The sequence below is a fragment of the Marmota monax genome, unplaced genomic scaffold, assembly GCF_021218885.2.
Source record: "Marmota monax isolate L192 unplaced genomic scaffold, Marmota_monax_Labrador192_F-V1.1 WCK01_AAM20220418_F8-fsc00252, whole genome shotgun sequence".
Classification (NCBI taxonomy): domain Eukaryota; kingdom Metazoa; phylum Chordata; class Mammalia; order Rodentia; family Sciuridae; genus Marmota; species Marmota monax.
Window position 1 is genome coordinate 580,267 of NW_026692478.1, and position 21,571 is coordinate 601,837.

Consider the following 21,571-nt stretch of genomic DNA (forward strand, 5'->3'; position numbering starts at 1 on the left):
ACTGGTAAAATTCAACTTTATTAAGATTTAAACAGAGAAGCTACTTCTGCACATGTTAACCACACATGGAACTGAACAGCTCAACTAAGGCACCCTGAACTATTCATGCCACCTGACACATTGTGGGAAGCTGGCAGTGATGCTTGATTGTACTCCAGTGGTCTGCTACACCCATGTGTGATGGTTATTTCACATGCTTAGGCCCACAGGTCCCATAGTCTAGATTTTAATTCTTCTTAGTTATGTCCCTTGCAATAAGATGAGCTGCCCTAGAAGACATAAAACAGCTGCAAAATCTTCAGGGACCAAGATTAGTTGATTCCTGTGACTTAGGAACCTTTCAGAGCCCTCAGAAGAGGTGATTCTGAACATTCCTGGGATTCACAGGCAGAAAAGTTTCCTCTACCATGGTGGGTGTGTACAGGCTGCAGTGTGGAGTGATGGAGTATGAAGCACATCTGGTTGTATGTAGCAGTTTATCCCAGAGAAAAACCACAAAGCAACATTACTCTGCAGCACAATAAGTCCTGGAAGCAGCAAGATAAAACTAGCAAAAAGAAAAAAAAAAGTTGCACAAGTATTTGGAAACAGGACTTTAGAGAACTACAGTTGGAGATCGCAGGTTTCCTTTTTCTCCATGCACAATGCAGAGCACACTTTTGTTCTCTACCCTATACTTTGAAGATAGCAAAAACAAAAACAAAAACAAAACCTGTCTTTTACTTAGATATTTGAATAAGTAATGGACACATGAAAATAGAATAAAAATTACCCACTTGGAAAACCTTAAGTACTTCTTAAGTTGTTTCTTAAACTGGGTTGGTTACATATGACCAAATGGTCCAGCTTCCTACAACATTAATTTTATTCAAAGATTTAAGGGAAATTTTTGCCTATCTATTGTTAATAAATATATTATAGAGTACAAAACAAAAGACTGAAGAAATGACAACTTTACCAAGCAGCTTCAAGGATCTATCATGTCCTCAATGCTAGGCATTATTTTTACCAAGTTCTACCTATGGAAAAGTTTCATAGAGGAAGGCTCAGGATCCAGTACCAGTCTAGCACAGATAAATGTAGACAAGGGATCATTCAGTTATAACTGTGATCCACCTTAATGGGAAATGAGCTGCCATTGCTACTCCAATACTCTGACTCATAAAATCTGGCTGCACTGAAACTCCTGCTATTTAGAAAATCCTGTGGAAGGATCAGGTAACCAGAAAGGCAGTGAATTCTGTAAAAGAGCAGAATTATTTTGGGAAGAAAGTGGGTCACCTTCTCACAGACCAAATGCTAAAGGCAAGCAAAAGAATATGAAAGCTAGCTCAATATCATCGGTCTTCAAGGAAAATTCTGATTCTACTGGGTTTTCTGTGTCAATAGTGGACTTGAATTTAAGAAGTTTCCAGTTCATTTTTAGAAGTATAAACAATATTATATATCAGAGGGATCAGAAAGAAATCAACTCTTTTCTTTACAACCCTCCTTAATGTAAAGGTTGATCACTTTCCTTGCCAATCTTTCACTTTAATATATCTCCTCAAAACTCTTCTTTAGTACCATTTCCTCTTTCTTCTCAAAGATCAGACCTTTTTTCTTTGTTTAAAATTTTTGCAGTGTTGGGGATCAAACCCAGGGCCTCGTGCATGCTAGGCAAGCATTCTACCACTAAGATACATCCCCAGGCTTGGATCAGATCATTTTTCATGTTGTGTGTGGTGCTGGGGCTTGAACCCAGGGCCTTGCACACTGTTAAGCAAGATCGGAGATCTATAACTGGCTTTCTTCAACTAAGATTCATTTTTCTTCTAATTTCCCTTCTTTCTAATCTTTCTACTTTAAAGAAAAAATCTATAAAGTCTTTCAGTGGCTTTAGATAATTAAAGCCAAGCAAGCAACAAATGCTGGTCTTTTTCTGTGGTAATCATGTTAAGAATAGTTAAATAAGATGTCAAGTACTGCTACCCTCCATTACACATCTCTTCTTGAGAACTGAGTTGGTGCTGACTGTGTTTCAGTTCCATGTCGTTCTCCCTGGTGACTCTTTTCTCCCTTGATTAGTTCCATGGCGCTGAAGGCTAAGGAAAAAGGGAGCAGATGGGCCCTGGAGGGACTTACCTAAGAGACAGGCTGATATTTTTTACTTTTAGACAAGTAAGAAATGAAAAAGTGTTCATGAGTGTTCCAACTACAAAACTTTCCCTTCAGGTTCGAACTTGGAACTTTCCAGCTTTTGTCATGTATTTTATGCCTTTAAAGGGTTTGTACTTTTCTCCATACATATCCAGACGATTCACTTTGAGTCCTGGAAAGGAGGAAGGGAAGGAGGAGAGAAAATAAGATATGAGTATTCAAAAGATGCAGGTAGCACAATTGTTTGCATGAATTTTAGTTCAAAGAGATTAGCAGGATGGAGACTGCAGTGACAATGAATCACTTCTGTGAAGCTGATGGACTCTTCAGACACAGTACATACACTGACAGTAAAAAAAAAAATGCTTCATCAAAAAAATTATTCTATAAGAAGACCTCCTCATGTCGGAAAGATAGAAAGTTGCAGACTGCAATGATGGCTAGAGCAAAAAAGATCACTGTACTTTTTGTTCAAGTTATTGGACTGAGCAAATGAACAAATGATAACTAATGAATAATGAAAAATAATGAACTCATCAGTGACTGCTTTGTAAGTATTCCCACTGTAATAAAAATATATTATATACAGCTTGTAATTTATTAAGTGTTTTAAGGTGAAACAGCTTATAGCTTAACTGAATTCTAACCATTTAAATTAAATAAGGTCTTTTAGTAAAGAAAAACAGGAATATACATATAACACTAATGTCATTTTCTTTCCATCTCATAGGGTTGTTCTAAGGACATATATAAAAAGAGCTTACAAGAGCACCTAGCACATAATAAATACCCAATAGATGATAACTACTTATTACTATCTTCCTATGGTCGGTACAGACTGGACTGGCCTGGATAGGTCTAATGGTTCCAAAGTGACACTAAAAGCAAATATGAGTCTTTCGAAATTGGGAAAAAGGAGAGGAAATTATTCTTTTCCATTACCAGCTAAGAATGCAGAAGTATTCATATAATGAAAATCTTAGGAACCTCAAATTATAATTTCTTAACATTTGTGACTTAAACACTTTTATTAAGGTCATTTAGGCCAACTTCAAAGTAAGGATTGTAAACTCCCTCCAGAAATGTACTGGAAAAGATGTACCTAAAGATTATAAACCAGGTAACAAAACCAGATCTTATATAAATAGGGAGCCTTGGGAAGGCTTTTTGCTATGTGTACTTTTTAGAAGAAAGCAACTTATGTTTGTTTCAAAGCTGCCTGAGCTTTGGGTCACTTACCAGAAATGGCCAGCTGCTGGATTTTAAACTGCAGGTTGATTGTGGGGTTTTCATCTGGTTTGGAAGCTCCAGCCTGAAGACTCATGGTCCCCTTCAAACTTGGTAGCTTTTGAGGATTTATTTTTCCTACATCCCAAGACAACATCTTCAAAGAAAATTTAAAAAGAGAAGTGATCTTTACAATAAAGTAATTAAGTATAGTAGAACCCCACATTTGAGATGGTTAGACTCTAACCTCAGGGCATCGGTTCACAATATCACAAGTTGCCTCTGGAGTGTTTTTTCAATAGAGAATCCTATTTGTCACCATAAGTAAACTCAAAAAAGAAAACAAGATCCCTTTGGTTAATCTCATCTTCCAAACAAGGCATAACGTCTGCATGGAGAGCTCTTGAAGTTTACTTCTACTTAACATCAACAATTCAAAACGCCCTGTTTTCCCCTACCTTTGTCACTGGGTCAAATGTGTGTGTCCCTTGGGATGGAGTGAGGCTCATATTCAGCACTCCTTTGGGCATCTGACTGATGACAATCACTCCTTCTATAGTCTTCCCCATAGTCTGCTTGGGTCCCACTGTTATTTCAAAGCGTCCAAGTGAACTACTGTCCCGGAAACTGATATTATGTTTGACATACACTGGAATTGCAACGAGACTGGAAAAGAGAAATAAAGAGCTCATATTATTCATGTACTGGAAAATGGCATTATTTTTCATTTTACATTATGTTGTTTTTTGTTTTTTTTTTTTTTTTTTTTTTTGCCCCTTTGGCAGCCTTTTCCTCCCTCACTTATATTCCTTATTTTTAAAAATATAGAAAAAAAAACAATCATTGTTTTTTTCTTTTTGAAAAGCTAAGGTGTTGTCTAGTAAACTGTCTTCTGATGAATTCCTGAATAACATAAATAAAATCAAAGTGCACGGGGCTGGGGATGTGGCTCAAGTGGTAGCGCGCTCGCCTGGCATGCGTGCGGCCCGGGTTCGATCCTCAGCACCACATACAAACAAAGATGTTATGTCCGCCGACAACTAAAAATAAATAAATATTAAAAAAAAAAAAAAAAAAAAAAAACAAAGTGCACATTAAGCCTACCATGAGAAAAATATTGAACAATAATGAAGTCCCTATATTTCTGTTTTAATTAGTGACCTGTGACTATTATTTGTACTGGAGAGAGAGGCCTTTCATAATTTCTTGAGGGTTTTTTATTTTACCTCATCTGATCCTCAAAAAAACACTCAGAGGTAGAGTAGGCTATAATGATTTGACAGGACAGGAAGTTGACCCAGAGAAGTCACAGAATAATCCTATAGTAATAATGGTTCCTGTCACTGAGTACTTCCTGTGTACCAGTCACTATTCTCAATGCTTACCATTCATTTAATCCTTACCTTATTTCATCTTCCTAATAACAATTAAATATTACTGCCACTATGTGCTACTTCATAAGTGTAAAGTAGTTACTGATTTTAGAGATGAATACTGGTGTCCTTGAACTTAACTGAAATTAAGTAACTTGTAAAGGTCATATACTATAAGCACTGAAGGTGCTGGTTAAATCCAGGCAGTCAGATTCCAAAGCCTTTGACCTTAAGCATTCAGATGTTTCCCTAAACAACTGACTTCAAATCACACCTGAAGGTGTTGGTGGCTCTGGGGTCTCTTGGCTCTTGGGTCTGCACACCTTCTGCCATGCAATACTGCTTGTATCCAAAAGCCTGTAGGCTTCAAACTGAAGTGAACATTCAAGATCAAAAAAATCATTAAATTTTATGCTTTTTCATAGCACAATTTAATCTTTTTTGGCGGTCAAGTGGATTGAATATAGGCTTGCTCAGATTTTAATTTGAGAAAAAAAATGTTCTTGTTTAGACACATAACAAAAATGACAGTGATAAATTTGATGAGCACGTCCTCCACATTAAGCACTGTTTAGACTCACTCAATCCTGATAAAAAGGTACTTTTATTATTTTCAAATAAGAAAACACACAGCAGGGAAACAACTAACCTGAGAAGGCACACTTAGTAACTATAGGAGCTGGAACTTGATCCCAGGTAACTTTAGAGCCCAAGTTCTTAATCACTACAGATACTATCTCCACATACACAGACAGACACAGATTCCACTCTCAGTGGGAGGAGCCGCTTACTTCTGTGCACTGACATGATAAGAGAGCAGACGGAAGTTTCCATCAGGTGGGATGAAGGATAGAATACGCTCTGACTCCCAGCGCTTGAAACGAACACAAGGATGGAAGCTGACGTCATCCAACAGCCGGGGGTTCTACAGTTACCAGGCAAGGAAAAGCAAGTAGGAATTAAACACCTACTTTTCTTTCAGGAAAGTAATTCAGTTGCTATTTTTACTAAAAGACAGACAGACAGACACACACACACACACACACACACACACAAACTCTCTAATTACTTATAGAAAATTCAAGGCTGATATAAGCTTTGTGGCTGCCCTAATCATTTCTAGTTCTATTCTGTTCTTACCCTCTGGTTTTATAGAAACTTTTAATTTCCCACCCCAAGAACAGGAACTCTAGTCCAGGATTTACCATAAAGGAAAGTGTAAGGTCTGGCATTCCAGTGAGTTTTACACAGGCATCAACCACACCCTGGATCTCAGCAGTAACTGTGGAACCTGAGACAGAACAGACAAATAGAGTGTAAAGATTTACTGAACACCTCTCTGTCCTTCCCAGCTAACTTACTTCCTCCCTCTTGCTCCTCTCTCTTCTTCTTTGCCTTCCCTGCCTCCTTTCTTCCCTTCTTCTTTCCTTCTGTCCAGCTGTCCAATTCATTTATCCAACCCATTCACCCATCCTTCCAAACATGTATCAACTACATATCAAGGCTGAGACACTATGATGGGGATGAAAAGATTAATGAGATAGTTATTAGCCTAAAGGAGTTTTCAATCTAGTATCACAATCACACAGAGCATCATTATCTTAACCAATGGTTCAGAAAATTTCCTATTAGAAACTGCTCTCCCAAAGGTCACCAATGAGCTTTGCTGCTAAATAAGACACCCATGGTCTCTATCCTACAGGATCTCTGCAGCATTTGCCATTGTTGATCACTTCTTCCTTTTCAAAATGCTTTTCTGTCCTAACTTCTCCTAGTTTTCTCCTTTTATTCCCAGCTCTTCTTCTTCAGTGTCTTCTGCAGATTTCTTTACATGCCCTTAAATATCTAAGCTTTTCCACAGTTCTGAACTTCTTTTACTATATACTCTCTCCTTAGTAGTGTTACCTACTTCCCAAGATTTCCATTTTCATTTACAACCAACTATTTCCTACTGTTTTTAAGTTCAGCCTCACTTCTAATGGACATTCCACTGGAATGTCACTGTGGTGCTTCAAAGAGAATTTATCATCTTGCTCCCTGGACCACTCCTCTTGATTTCCACATTGCTATGATGATACCACCTATCCTACTGCATAAGTTAGAAACACAGATACATCTTTGACTATTTCTACCTCCTTAGTCCCCATATCCAGTCAATTACCAATTCTTCTCTTTTCTAAGACTTAACAGCTCTCAAATTTATTCATTCCTCTCCATCCTGACTACCATTATATACAGTGATATTTTGTGTGTGAACTTCAGCAACAACTTCCTGCTTTCAATGCTTACAGTCTTACCCCACTTCAACTCATTATTCCACAATAAGCCTGATGAAATTATTCCCCAACTTAAAACTCTCCAAATGCTCTCAACTATCTTCCTTAAAATGGCATACAAGGTTCTTCATGATCTGGCCATCATTTTTTTTTTAAGTTTTCACTGATATTCTATAGTAAAATACAAAAACCATACAGTTCAGTAAATATCGTTACATCTCTGCAAGTACCATGCACATCAAAATGTAGAGCCTTTTCAGCAACCTGGTATGCTCCCTCTTATCCATTCCAGTTAAAGACATCCCCCAAATTCTGACTTCTATTACCTTCGATTGTGCTTATTTTCAAATTTCACATAAATGTAACCACATTATTTATACAATCTTATGCACCTGACTTTTCTGTTCAATGTTGTTAGGATTTACTTATATTGCTGGGTGTATCAGTGGTTCATTGTTTTTCTCTACCACACAGTGTTCTGCTGTATGGCCATATTAAAGTTTATTTATCCTTTCTATTGCTGAATATTTGGGTTATCTCCCATTTAAACTAATACAAAAAGTTGCTTTGGCCTTAGTTTTTTTTAATTAATTTTTTTGTTTATATTGGATAGCGGAATGTATTACAATTCTTATTACACATATAGAGCACATTTTTTCATATCTCTGGTTGTATACAAAGTATATTCACAGCAATTTATATCTTCATACATGTACTTTGGATAATAATGACCATCTCATTCCACCATTCTAACCCCATGCCCCCTCCCTTCCCCTCCAACCCCTCTGCTCTATCTAGAGTTCGTCTATCCCTCCCATGCTCCCCTTCCCTACCCGACTGTGCATCAGTCTCCTTATGTCAGAGAAAACATTTGGCATTTGGTTTTTTGGATTGGTTAACTTCACTTAGCATTATCTTCTCTAACTCCATCCATTTACATGCAAATGCTATGATTTTATTCTCTTTTATTGCTGAGTAATATTCCATTGTGTGTGTGTGTGTGTATGTGTGTGTATGCCACATTGCCTTAGTTTTAAGGCCTCATCAGTTCTTTTTCATGCTTCTCAATCCAGTCATACTGAACTACTTTATTTTCCAATAATATTTTGGGAGACACTGTTGGAGTGGTTGCTCCAAAATGAATGCAAATCTTAACAACTTCTATTTATTTTGCTGCTGAAGCAAAAACTATCTTCTCTACATACTTTTCTGGATGGGTATGGTCCCATTCATGCTCCACCTTTTTTACTTTCTCTCACTAGACTTTAATTAAGCCTTCCAGACACAGACTATGTCTTCAGAAATGACCACCAAACACCCACTATACAGCACTGTGCTATAATACAAGTTTTCAATAAACATGTGTTGAATGGATAAGTTCACTAATGTGAAGAGAACTTTCTGTAGACCTCTAAGCTTTAGAACTTTTAGTTATATTTATCTAATTTAGAATAGGTAGACAGGAAGGCTTCCTGAATCAGTAATTACAATTTTAGTTCCACCATCACAAATGGGAATTAAATACTTTCATAAAGGAAATCTAATCAATAAAATATTAGTTTGTTACTTCTTTTTTATTATTATTGAAGAGGATAACACCTACAAAACAATTAATCCACATCAAAATAAAATCCACTGTGGCTCAGTGGTAGAGAACTTGTCTAGCAGGTGTGAGGCACTGGGTTCAATTCTCACCACCACATATGAATAAATGAATAAAATAAAGATCCATCAACAACCAAAAAAGATATTGAAAAGAAAAAAGTCCATTCCTTAACCAGCACAGTGCCTGACAGAGTGGGTACAAAATTAAAATGAATGTTTCTGAATAAGGAATAATTCTGATACTAACACGTATTATATAAAAGGGGCCTCCTAATTTCAAATCTCAGATGGTTCAAAACATCTTAAGAGCAAGCACCTACCTGATTTGTCAATAATGGCATCAATCTCTTCAATCACATCAAAATAGGCTTCATTGTTGGTATATTTTACCCCAGTCCGTCGCCAAGGCACCACTGACAGCTGCCCAGTTGGAAGTTGGTCACCCACATTGGTACTTCCTAGATAATTAATATTGATACTTTTAGAATCAAACAGGTACTTTAATGTCAATTTGATTCTAACAGTATACATTTCCCCAGAAGTTTCTATGCTCCCACTATTCATGCATTATCAAACAGAAGATGAGTGTTTCCAAACTTCTATATAGGGCAACCCAGTCTATTTTTAAAACTCATTGTCTCCATCTGGTCTGTCTCCTTGATCAGAATAAAGGTTTTTTTAAAAAGTTACCTGAGAGACAGATATCATATTTTGGATTTGAAAGTAACTTGAACTTAGTGTCTCAAATTCCACAATAGCTTGCAGCCTAAATAATGTATTGGGTTTCAGAACGTGTTGGTAATCTACATAATGACATAAAATTTTCATGGGTAAAAAAAGTATTGTAGCATAATGTAGGTTCTTAGGTACATTAGTGGTAGTATTAAAATGTACACATCAACATGGGCTGTTTCATACTAATGTTAAAACTTAAAAACACAAATTAGATTCTTTCCTGTCATTAAGAGCTCTAGATGAATTCTACATTTTTGCCTCAAAAAGTTTTTTAATTCGAAGATTTTTTACTGAAATAACAAAATGCTATAAATATTTTAAATTGTTTCCTACTTCATTTCCTGGATAGTTTTACTCTAAAGAAAGAAACACTATATACACTATATATTCAGCATGTTTATTAAATATTTCAGCTTTTATTCTTTTCTTCAGATTGAAGTGAGATACAGGCTTAAATAACTTCATAATATCCATAAATGATTCAAGCACTAACAAAGCTTTTAAGGCTTAAAATGAACTCAGAATATTGAAAAAAACGCCATACTTATTACCATATTATTAAAGTTGTTAAAACTTCATACTATATTCCATACTTGGTGAGGCAAACTTTCTTTTATTTTTTAAAAATTTATTTGCAAAACTGTCTTGGATCTTCTAGTATTATTACTCGAAGAATTTTGGTCTGCATGACTTAATCCACCTTGACATATTTAACAGGCCAAATTCTTATAATTCTTTTTCAAAATGCCATACCTACTTTTTATATTTACACTTTTTAAAATGCATTTTTTCCACTAGTTTTCAAATTCCATGAAATCCTTGTTTATTCATTAAACAAGTCCCAAAATACAGAACATTAATGAAGCACAATCATCAATCTGACTAAATCAAAACATTTTATTTTATTTATTTAGTTAGTTATGCTGGAGCTGAACCCAGGGTTGCCCTATTACTGAGCTACATCCCCATCCCTTTTTACTTTTTAAGACAGAGTCTCTCTAAGTTGCCTAGGGCCTTGCTGGGTTGCTGAGGTTGGTCTCAAACTTGGGATCCCCCTGCCTCAACCTCCTGAGTCACTGGGATTACAGGCACATATTACTACACCCAGTAAATCAACATTCAATATGTGTCTAAACAAACACCATGAACGATGTTAAATGACAAGCGACAGATTGTGAGAAAATATCTGCAATGCAGTATTCAAAATATATAAAGAACTCCTACAAAGTACCCTTATATTAGAAATATATCCCTAAATAAAAGAAATTCTTTTAAATCAGTATGAGAAAAGAAAAACATTTCAACAACAAAAAATTGGGCAAAGAACATGAAAAGGTAATTCTCAACAGAGGAAAAGCAATCAAGAAACTTGAGCAGGTTTTAATCTCACTAGCAACAAAAAAAATAAACAAAAACTGAGTTCATAACTAACAAGATGCCAATAAACCATCTATCAAATTGCCAAAGTCTCAGAAAAAAATAATACTAGGGTTGACTAGCTTCCACAGAAATTGCTACTGAAAACACAAATTCATGTTTAATTTTCTAGAGGGAAACTTGGCACAGCACAAAAGTCCTGAAAATATACACACCCCTTGACCTAGCGCTTCCATTTCTAGTATTGAAAATAAATCATCCCTGATGTACACAAAGATTTAAGAATATTAATCCCTCATTATTTAAAAGAAATATCAGAAATATCATAAACAGGGATTCAGTAAATAACTTGCATCTATTTAATATGAAAAAATTACAAAATCATTAATAATGATATAGAAACAAGGTGTGTTCATAAAATGTTGATAAAAGTGAAGCTTAAAAAAATATACAAGAATTTTTGCTTTAAAAAGTTTCATTTACCATTTACCTATTTAGAAATATATACCCCAGTATGTTAAGTGTGGTGGTGGGATTAAGAGGAATTTTCATGTTCCTCCTTGTGCTTTTCTATATTTCTGAAGTTTCTATAACCATCATGTGTTTTCTTCAGACCTTTTTTTTTGAGAGGCTAGGGATGGAACCAAGAGCCCTGCACATGCTAGGCAAGTGCTTACCACTGAGCTATATCCCCAGCCCATAAAATACTTCATTTTGTCATTGAAATCAGGGTATTTTCTATATAACAAAAATATTATTTCAGATTAGATTCAAAGACCATAAAGAGCAACATTAAAGTATCTGAACACTCAAGATTCCCAAACATTCAAAAATAATTCACACACCAGACTAAGCTACACCCAGGATGATAGCAACTTTTTGTCAGAACTCCCATACCTGTTATGGTGTTGACAACTGTCCGAAGGATAGTGGGAGGCTTTATCAGTTCTTTGAGAATGTTCGACTCAGTAGCCAAGGGAAACCCATTATCAAGCATCTCTTCCAAAACCTCATAAACCACAACCACATTGTCTTTGATCACTGGCTCTGAACAGACTCCAAAATAATCCTGATGAAGATATAACATGCACATTTATTGTCCAGAGACTGTAAAAATGTAAATAAATAAAAGAAGGTTTTCAAAGAGCAAGAATTTGGTTTATACACATGTGTTTTACACAGTGTTTCTGTGGTACTCTTCTACAATGCTGGAATGGGGCACAGCCACAGTTCTCTTAGGCAGCCTGGTTGGACAGAGGTAATACTAGCATATGGTACTATTGTCATTAGTAGCTGCTTCTATAAATTAGAAGAAGTCAATTTAACTCTTTGGGTTAGTTTCTTCCACTTACTAAAATATGCAGAATACAAAATTGAATCCAGATTATTTTATGTGCTTAAGAATAAGAATTTGAATTATGCAAAATTATGCTATGACAGAATTATACATGAAAATCTTTTTAACCTTAACTGTGCTATTTCTTTACATTTGTGCATTGAATAAGAGTTGAGAAACAACAACAAAAAAAAATTAGAATGAGGTGGATGAGCTAGCACAGTAGAAAATCTCTTAGGCAGCCCTAATGTTAGAATTCTAAGAATTCTTTTTTCCTTTTATTAAAAAGACTAAACCTGATGGTGGAATGTGATGGACATTATTATCCAAAGTACATGTATGAAGACATGAATGGGTGTGAATATACTTTGTATACAATCAGGGATATGGGAAAAAAAAAAAAAAAGGCTAAACTAGTTGGGCAAGGGTGGCATGTGCCCCTAGTCCCCAGTTACCTGGGAGGCTGAGGCAAAACAACTGCTTAAGCCCAGGAGTTTGAGGCAAGTCAGGAAACACTGAAAAATCCTGTCTCAATGACAACAACAAAGTTAAATATTGTATCGTCTGGGGTCTAGAAAAATCACTGGAAGACCTGGATTATAATCTTGTCACTTATTATGATCAAACTGTTCTCTGTGTTCATCAGCTTTCCAACACTGTGAAAAAAAAATACCTGATAAGAACAACTTAGAGGAAGAAAAGTTTATTCTGGCTCACAGTTTCAGAGGTCCTAGTGCACAGAAAGCCAACCCCACTGATTTGGGCCCAAGGTGAGGGAGAACATCATGGTGGAAGGGTGTAGCAGATGAGTACTGCTTAGCTCACAGCAGCCAGGAAGCACACAGAAAGGGGAAGGATCTTGAAGGGAAGAAGAACCCTTCCAGGGAATGAACCCATCCAGGACATGTCCCCAGTGACCCATTTCTTCCAGGTACAACCTACCTGCCTGATGTTACCACCCAATCCATTCAAACTAGGATAGATTTATTAGATTATAGCTCTCATAATTCAATCATTTCACCTCTGAATATCTCTACATTAAAAAAGGAACTTTGGAAGGATACCTCATATCCAAACCATAAACATGTTAACTAAGTTAGGTCTTGATTTCTGTTGTGGTAATAATCAGGATAATACCATTTGAATATACAAGAATATTGAAAGTACTAAGAATAAATGATTAAATGATAAGGTCCATGAAAGTACTTTATACATATAAAGTACTATGTGAAATGGAATAAATGTCTATAGTCATTTAGTGTATCCTTCTAAAATTGTTGTCTCATCTTTTACAGGGCCTCTGAGACAGGCATGCAACCCTTCTTGAATTCATCCACCAAAGGGAAATTTACCCCTTCTAAGAATCATACTAGCACCTTTGCACAGTTCTATTCATGGACAGCTCTGGTTATTAAGAATTCTTTCTTTTGCTAAATTCAAATCTGCCTCTTCCTAGCTGCCTTACACAGCAAGCTTACATAATAGCACTGCCATTATCTGAAGACAACAACAAACTTTCACTCATTTTCACAGAACCAAATTTCTAAGATCACTCTACTGTTCATGCTATGATATGATTTCCAGATTGTTTCACCATCTTGCCATATCTTTGACATCCAATATTGAATGCATTACACTAGATGAAGGCTAAATTACAATAGATAATCTCCATTGTCAGATCCCAAGATTTAAGGGGGAAAACTGTCACAAATTTCCTTCCCAAAGTGATTATATTTTTAAAAATTAAATTAAATTTTAAAAAAACTACTTCACTTGATTTTATAAACCAAATAATGTGATATGAACACTTGGAAAGGAGACTTGACATGACAAAGTACCATAGCAAAAGTGCAGTACAGCTGGAACTCTATCATCATATTTTAGTACTAGAAAAGTTATGGTGTCAAGAAAGGATAAACATTCAAAAAAAAAAAAAAAAGGCATTGAGCTGGGTATGATTGTGCACACCTGGAATCCCAGCTATTCCAGAGGCTGAGGCAGGAATATTACAACTACAAAGTCAGCCTTGGCACCATAGCAAGGCCCAAAGCAACTTAGCAAGACCCAGTCTCAAAAAAGAAAAAGGGCCAGGGATGTAGCTCTGTAATTAAATGTTCCTGGGTTAAATCCCTGGTAACAAAACAACAACAACAAATAACCACTGAAATCAGGATATGTATTTACTTTTAACAACTGCTTAAAAAATGACAAACTCACCAGGCACAGTGGTGCATGCCTGTAATCCTAGCGGTTCAAGAGGCTGAGACTGGAAGATCTTGAGTTCAAAGCCAGTCTCAGCAATGGCAAGATGCTAAGCAGCTCAGTGAGACCTCATCTCTAAATAAAATACAAAATAGGGCTGGGATGTGGCTCAGAGGTTAAGTGCCCCTGAGTTCAATCTCCAGTAAATAGCCCCCCTCAAAAAAATTACAAGATCTGAAGTTCTACAAAAAATTAGACAATAAGATAACAAACAACCCAATCAACAAATGGGCCAAGGACCTGAACAGACACTTCTCAGAGGACATACAGTCAATCAACAAGTACATGAAAAAATGCTCACCATCTCTAGCAGTCAGAGAAATGCAAATCAAAACCACCCTAAGATACCATCTCACTCCAGTAAGATTGGCAGCCATTATGAAGTCAAACAACAAGTGCTGGCGAGGATGTGGGGAAAAGGGTACACTTGTACATTGCTGGTGGGACTGCAAATTGGTGCAGCCAATTTGGAAAGCAGTATGGAGATTTCTTGGAAAGCTGGGAATGGAGCCACCATTTGACCCAGCTATTCCCCTTCTTGGTCTATTCCCTAAAGACCTAAAAAGAGCATGCTACAGGGACACTGCTACATCGATGTTCATAGCAGCACAATTCACAATAGCAAGACTGTGGAATCAACCTAAATGCCCTTCAATAGACGAATGGATAAAAAAAGTGTGGCATTTATACACAATGGAGTATTACTCTGCATTAAAAAATGACAAAATCATAGAATTTGCAGGGAAATGGATGGCATTAGAGCAGATTATGCTAAGTGAAGCTAGCCAATCCCTAAAAAACAAATGCCAAATGTCTTCTTTGATATAAGGAGAGTAACTAAGAACAGAGTAGGGACGAAGAGCAGGAGAAGAAGATTAACATTAAACAGGGATGAGAGGTGGGAGGGAAAGGGAGAGAGAAGGGAAATTGCATGGAAATGGAAGGAGACCCTCAGGGTTATACAAAAGTACATACAAGAGGAAGTGAGGGGAAAGGGAAAAATAATACAAGGGGGAGAAATGAATGACAGTAGAGGGGGTAGAGAGAGGAGAGGAGAGGGGAGGGGAGGGGAGGGGAGGGGAGATAATAGAGGATAGGAAAGGCAGCAGAACACAACAGACACTAGTATGGCAATATGTAAATCAATGGATGTGTAACTGATGTGATTCTGCAATCTGTATATGGGGTAAAAATGGGAGTTCATAACCCACTTGAATCAAAGTGTGAAATATGATATGTCAAGAACTATGTAATGTTTTGAACAACCAACAATAAAAAATAAAAAAATTAAAAAAAAGATCTGAAGTTCTAGACTTCTAAATCAGCAATTTTACCGTGCTTTCTCAAATTCCTCTGTGATTTCAAAGAGATTACACAACTTTCCCACTACCTGTCTTGCAATGAGTTACATAATAATTGTATATGGCAATAGCAACAACTGTTGAGTTTCACTAATTGGACTGTTAATCTTAGAAAGAGTGAAGTATCATATGTGGAAATCATAGCAAGGCACAGTTAGAAAGGTTTAAGATCATAACTATTGGAATTACTTCTAGTCCTTTCACACACTGGGGCTTATAATTCTTAGGGGTTTGTTGTTGTTGTTGTTTTGCAGTGCTGGGAGCTGAATCTAGAATCTCACACAAACTACACAGTTGCTCTATTACTGAGTTACATCCCCAAACCTATTAATTCTTAGGTTTTCACTGTGCAAAGGAGCTAGTATGCTGAATAATTGGAATCCCAGATTAACAGTACTATCAGAGGGCTTGGATTGTGGCTCAGTGGCAGAGCACTTGCCCCCACATGTGAGATACTGGGTTCAATCCTCAGCACCACATAAAAATAAATAAACAAAATAAAGATATTGTGTCCATAAATATTAAAAAAATATTTATAAAAATAGTACTATCAGAGAGTATTTGGAGAAAAAAATCTTATAAAATATATTTTAATTTTCTTGGGAATAAGAACAGCTCTAGATATAGAATATAGATATGAGTGCAAATGAATGGACTTTTTGATTTGCTTTTTAATTTTTATCATAATGTCTGGATTCTCATTCTCTTCTCCAACTCCACAATTCCCATATTCATGAGACTAATTCCAGACCTCACATGACACAAAAGTTAAACCAAAGGACCTTTGCTTCTAATTTATCATCTAAATTATACAAATAACTACAACAGTTAGAAGTTAAGTGATTTTGTTAGGAAGAGGATTCCACTGTATAAATCTAAAGCCTGGATACTCTAAAATCACATGCTATAAATTATGCTCTCATACCCTGGTAAACTTACCTCCCTTACCCTGCATTCCAGGACCCCCAAGATCTTCAAATCAAAATGATAACTGTATCTTGTAAAATGGGTTACAAATTCTTACAGATACAGAAGACTTCCCAACCTTATGTTTGTAACAAGAGTTTATCACTCAGCAGTCATATGCTATAAATAACCACCTCAAACCAAAAATGAAGCATGGGTTCACAAATTACCTTTGCCAGGGACAATTAAGATAAGCATTACTTGGCTTTTTCTGTATTTTCTTTTATAAAAGTTTACACATTTATCACTTTCTGAAGCAACTCAAAGCAACACTGTAACAATGGTTAGCATCAAATCCACTATATTTAAAAAAAAAATCTAAACTCTACTTTGTAAACAAAATGTAGGATGGGAACTAAACACACCACACACAAGTTCAAAAGTATTCAATTTGTCATTTTAAATGCAGCCAATGCAATAATTAGGAAAAAGAATCTTAATTAGATAAAAGTGAGTAATAGCAGAGTTTTGATTTCTCAGACTTCTTTTAACTGAAGCTGAATACAATGGAAACAGGACTGTAAAGACACTTTATAACTTACATATATGAATCCTCTCACATTCACTAACCTGAAATGTGTCCACTACTCGGTGAAGGAACTCAATGACAAACAGAGGTGGGACCTCAGTCTGAATCACGGCCACAAAAAAGATCTTGTGGCGGTAAACACTTAAGAGATAATGGTGAGGGGTAGGGATAACTGGAGGCACATTTTCTGCCTCAGTTGCTCTCTCCTGTGCCTCAAAAAAGTAATCGCAAACAGAACGACTGACCACACTTTTCCAATGTTTCTCCAGGAAAATATCTCCAGAGGAGTTGATCAAGAAAAGACTATGAATCATGGTGGGAAATTGTCAGTGAAGAGGAAAGCCTTTTTCAGTGGGAAAGCCTCAGGATTCTGCAAACTTTCAAACCTAAAAACAAAAGAAGCTATATTCAGTGCCATTCTCTCCCCATCTTTTCCAGCAGTCCAAGACTTACCAATTTTTTCAAGATCAGGCTCAAGTCTTCCTTTACTGCATGAGCTTGAAGTATCCTTCTCTTGAATTCCTAAGAATAATTATCAGCCATCTCTTTTGTCAATCATATACTCCTAGTTATCTCTCCCACTTACTCTTTCTCTGGTGCTGAGGACTGAACCTAGAGCCTCTCAAATGCTAAGCACATGCTCTATCATTAAGCTACAGTCCCAGCCCTTACTCCCAGTTACCTTTACTATTGCCTGAAATATACCCACTTAAAATACTACTTAATCTTTGGGTATCTATTTTCTCTTCAACTAAGCTCTTTAAAGGAGTTTTGAGGTTTTTGTTGTTGTTGTTGTTGCCTTATTGCACAGTACCACTTTGCATACAGGAGAAATGGAAGGTTTCAAAGAACATTAGTGACTTTGATAGGAGGTTTTGGTCACAATGCACACATACACGTTGCTCAGTTTGATCTGGTAGCCACCAGGAACTGAGTTGAGGGTGTAGCTCAGTATGTGAGACCCTGAGTTCGATCCCCAGGACCTTCCAAAATAAATAAATATGGTAGGGCCAATGAGCATTTGAAATGTGGCTGGTTAGAACTGAGATATGCTGGCCACCTCTGGTGCATACCTGTAATCCCAGTTGCTTGGGAGGCCAAGGCAGGTGGATCACGGTTTAAAGCCAGCCTCTGCAAATTAGGGAGGCCCTCTCGCTAAATAAAATACAAAAAAGAGCTGGGGATGTGGCTCAGTGTTTAAGTGCCCTTGAGTTCAATCCCTGGTACCAAAAGAAAAAAGAAAAGAACTGAGACATGCTGAAAGATCTAAAACAGATTTGGAAGATTTTGTACAAAAAAAAAAAAAAAGATTTCAAATGTTACCATTAATTTACTGATTATATGCTATACTGTTTTGTATATATTAGGTAATAGAAAATATATTTAAATTAGTTCAACCTGTTTTATTACTTTAATACAGTTACTAGAAAAATGTAAAAATTACATTTTAATTTGCTCAGATTTCTATTAGAGTTGTGCTGGGAGCTAATCCAGAATGGAAAGCTGCCATTGTGGTCTTTTTTTTTTTTTTTTTTAATTTTTTATTGTTGGCTGTTCAAAACATTACATAGTTCTTGATATATCATATTTCACAATTTGATTCAAGTGGGTTATGAGCTCCCATTTTTACCCCATATACAGATTGCAGAATCACATCAGTTACACATCCATTGATTTACATATTGCCATACTAGTGTCTGTTGTATTCTGCTGCCTTTCCTATCCTCTACTATCCCCCCTCCCCTCCCCTCCCCTCCCCTCCCCTCCCCTCTTCTCTCTCTGCTCCCTCTACTGACATTCGTTTGTCTTTATTCATTCAATGAGACCCATTCTCTGAGCACTTCTTATACACAGGCTCTTCGTTGGGTGCCTTTAAAAATCATCTCTCCGGGGAACAGGTACCTCTGACGGCGGAATCTCCACGGCTCCAGTCGCCAGAATGAGGCAGCCGCGAGGGACCCCAACTGTGGCTATTGGCCCAGGTGATAGCACCGCAAAGGCCTGCTGTACCGAGTACGCCAGGGCAAGCTTAATCCCTCTGCCGGCGGACTCGACTGCAGGAGGGAGGGAGGGAGGGACAGAGGGTGGAGAATGGGGAGACCGCGGAGAAGGAGGCCAAAGTGGGTTATTTCTAGGATGGTCCCAGCCTAGGACCCCGCGAGCCACGGTGAGGAAGGCACGGGGTAGATTTAAGGTAAACGCACATTCCGGGGGTAAACAAGGTTCAGGAGCCAGGGCCTTCCACTTTGCACCCATGTGTTGCCATGGTAACAGGATCCCCTCCTCCCTCCACCATCCGGCCAGAGCGGACCACCTCCCGGAGCCCGCTACTCTGTCTCTCACCTCACCCCATTGCTTGCCGAAGCTCTAAGGGTCAGTCCGATCGGCGCCACCCCGCGCCTCTGCCGGCCCCCCGCGCGCCCCCTCTCTGACCCTCGCGCGCCCCAGCCCCCTCCCCGCCGGTGCCTGAGGCCGCCGACTCTCACCCAGCCTCGCTCTTCGCAGCGCCGACCACTCCGCTGTGCCAACAAGCTCCACCCCCACGCGCGCACTGGCCGCCGCTCGCACGCTGATTGGTCGGCCCCCGGGGCTCGCGCCGGCACCGCCCGCCACTGAGGCCTGAAGGCCGCTGATTGGGCGCCAATGCATCGCTCTTCTCTGATTGATCGCTGTCCGCGGCCTCCCCAGTTCTCGGGCTCGAACCCCTAATTGGCCCTCTTTTTAGGGCCGGGTAATCTCTGATTGGTGCAGCTCAGTGGTTCTGAGCCCAGATTGGAAGGCAAGGACAGTCTGAGGGCCGTTTAGTCTGCAGTCGTCCAGTCACAAAGGGCCCAAGAGGCCGCTGCTGCAACCTGCATAATTGCGGATGTGCCTTGAAAGGGATGCTTAAAGTATGTGTTGGGCAGGGGAGGAGGTGATTTCCAGGGCACAATTTATCTAATAGTACACCATGGATAAGAAGTCATGAATAGCTATAACTACCCTTCGCTATTAAGTGCATTTAAAAAGAGTCAAACCTTTTCATTTATGTGCTATGTCTTGGGTAAAATAAACGTGATTGGTTGTACAGCTTATTATCCAGAGTTCTGGAAAAGAATTCCAGAAGCCTCTTCCAAGCCCAGCAAGGCCACCACCTGCTTGACTTTGTATGATTTTTGGCACTTCACTTTCCAAAATCTCGATTCCCATATTTGAAAATGAAGGGGTTGGGTAGTTCTCCTTACAAATTGCTTTTGAACACTAATAACTTTGACACTACTTTAGGTGGTTTCAGTCATTGTGATCCATAGAAATGTATAGTAAAAGTCAGAAGACAAGGTTCAACAGCACATTAAAACTAAGAATAAGGCATTAAATAAGATGAGGCATGCAAAGAGTGTGCCTGGGTGCCTGGCACATGGTAAGTGTTTGGCAGATGAAATGGTAAATTATGGTGGTGATGGTAATAACGTCAACCTAAATGATAAGGGTTTCACTCACCCTGGGTTTTAATTTTCATTTGGTAAAATGGAGCATAGGTGGCATCTCCTCCATATAAGTGACCTTTGTTGAAGATGGTATGAATTGCTCTTTGCCACACATGTGAAGTATAAGTGGTTGATTAATTTTGAAGTAAAAGAGAAAACTGAAATGCAAAATGACTGAATAATGTAGTATTGTGTAAGTGTTGGCGTTCTGGTGTCAGAGTGCCTAGGTTTGAACCCTGTTCCAACACATTCCACTGACGTAACCTTGAGAAAGTACCTTCTATTCTCCAAATATCACTTTTTCACTTCTCAAGTATGGTCACTAATCGCACCTACTTCAATAGACTTGAGAAGATTGCATTGGAAAGATGTTAGCAATTGTTATTACCTAAGAGACAAGATACAATAAAGTGGTTACTAAGAAACATGTGCCTAACGCCCAGAAACAAATCACTGCTGTGGGCAGTTCTTGTTCAGGCATAGAATTAACATTAACTGAGGTCCTCCCATGTATCAAGCCTTATATTGGGTGCTGAAGATGCTGCAGTGATTACTATCACAGGCACAACCCTGTGCTCATATAATCTAGCTAGGAAAACATTTGTTGAATTGAATTAAATAACAGAACTTGGAAATCTAACAGTCTTATGATCTTGAGAACAGGAAATTATTAACAAATATCTATTTATAAAACTCTCTAGAAAAAACATTTTAAAGCTGCCAATGATAAATTATTCTAGTGTTTTATAAATTATCCTAGTGTTTAGCTCTCACAGCTAAGAAATTTTTCTGTCATGGGGCTGGGGTTGTGGCTCAGTGATAAAGTGCTTGCCTAGCACGTGTGAGCCACTGGGTTTGATCCTCAGCACCATATAAAAATAAAATAAAGGCATTGTGTCGGTTTACAACTATAAAAAT

The 21,571-nt window shown here is 37.8% G+C and overlaps 1 protein-coding gene across 3 annotated transcripts; it reads right to left on the bottom strand.

Moving 5' to 3' along the window:
- Positions 1-19,763, bottom strand: Ap3m2 (adaptor related protein complex 3 subunit mu 2). 3 transcript variants are annotated; one of them, XM_046443098.1, is made up of 9 exons: positions 19,673-19,763; positions 17,228-17,572; positions 11,630-11,801; positions 8,941-9,078; positions 5,945-6,030; positions 5,531-5,664; positions 3,825-4,032; positions 3,379-3,523; positions 1-2,311 (listed from the first exon to the last, which is right to left on the bottom strand). In XM_046443098.1, exons 2-9 carry the CDS (start codon positions 17,498-17,500, stop codon positions 2,211-2,213), a joined length of 1,257 nt encoding a protein of 418 aa, XP_046299054.1. In that variant the 5' UTR covers positions 17,501-17,572; positions 19,673-19,763; the 3' UTR covers positions 1-2,210. The 3 variants fall into 3 exon arrangements, with proteins under 3 accessions (XP_046299054.1, XP_058434886.1, XP_058434885.1); XM_058578903.1 differs by lacking the exon at positions 19,673-19,763 and adding an exon at positions 19,530-19,586; XM_058578902.1 differs by lacking the exon at positions 19,673-19,763 and adding an exon at positions 19,089-19,217.
- Positions 19,764-21,571: the final 1,808 nt, after the last annotated feature.

Coding starts and splice junctions, on each gene's coding strand:
- Ap3m2 (XM_046443098.1), bottom strand. CDS start 17,500: ATGATTCATAGTCTTTTCTTGATCAACTCCTCTGGAGATATTTTCCTG. Junction 6,031..8,940: donor TGCCATTATTGACAAATCAG/GTAGGTGCTTGC, acceptor GTTCTGTCTCAG/GTTCCACAGTTACTGCTGAG. Junction 2,312..3,378: donor CCAGCAGCTGGCCATTTCTG/GTAAGTGACCCA, acceptor CCTCCTTTCCAG/GACTCAAAGTGAATCGTCTG.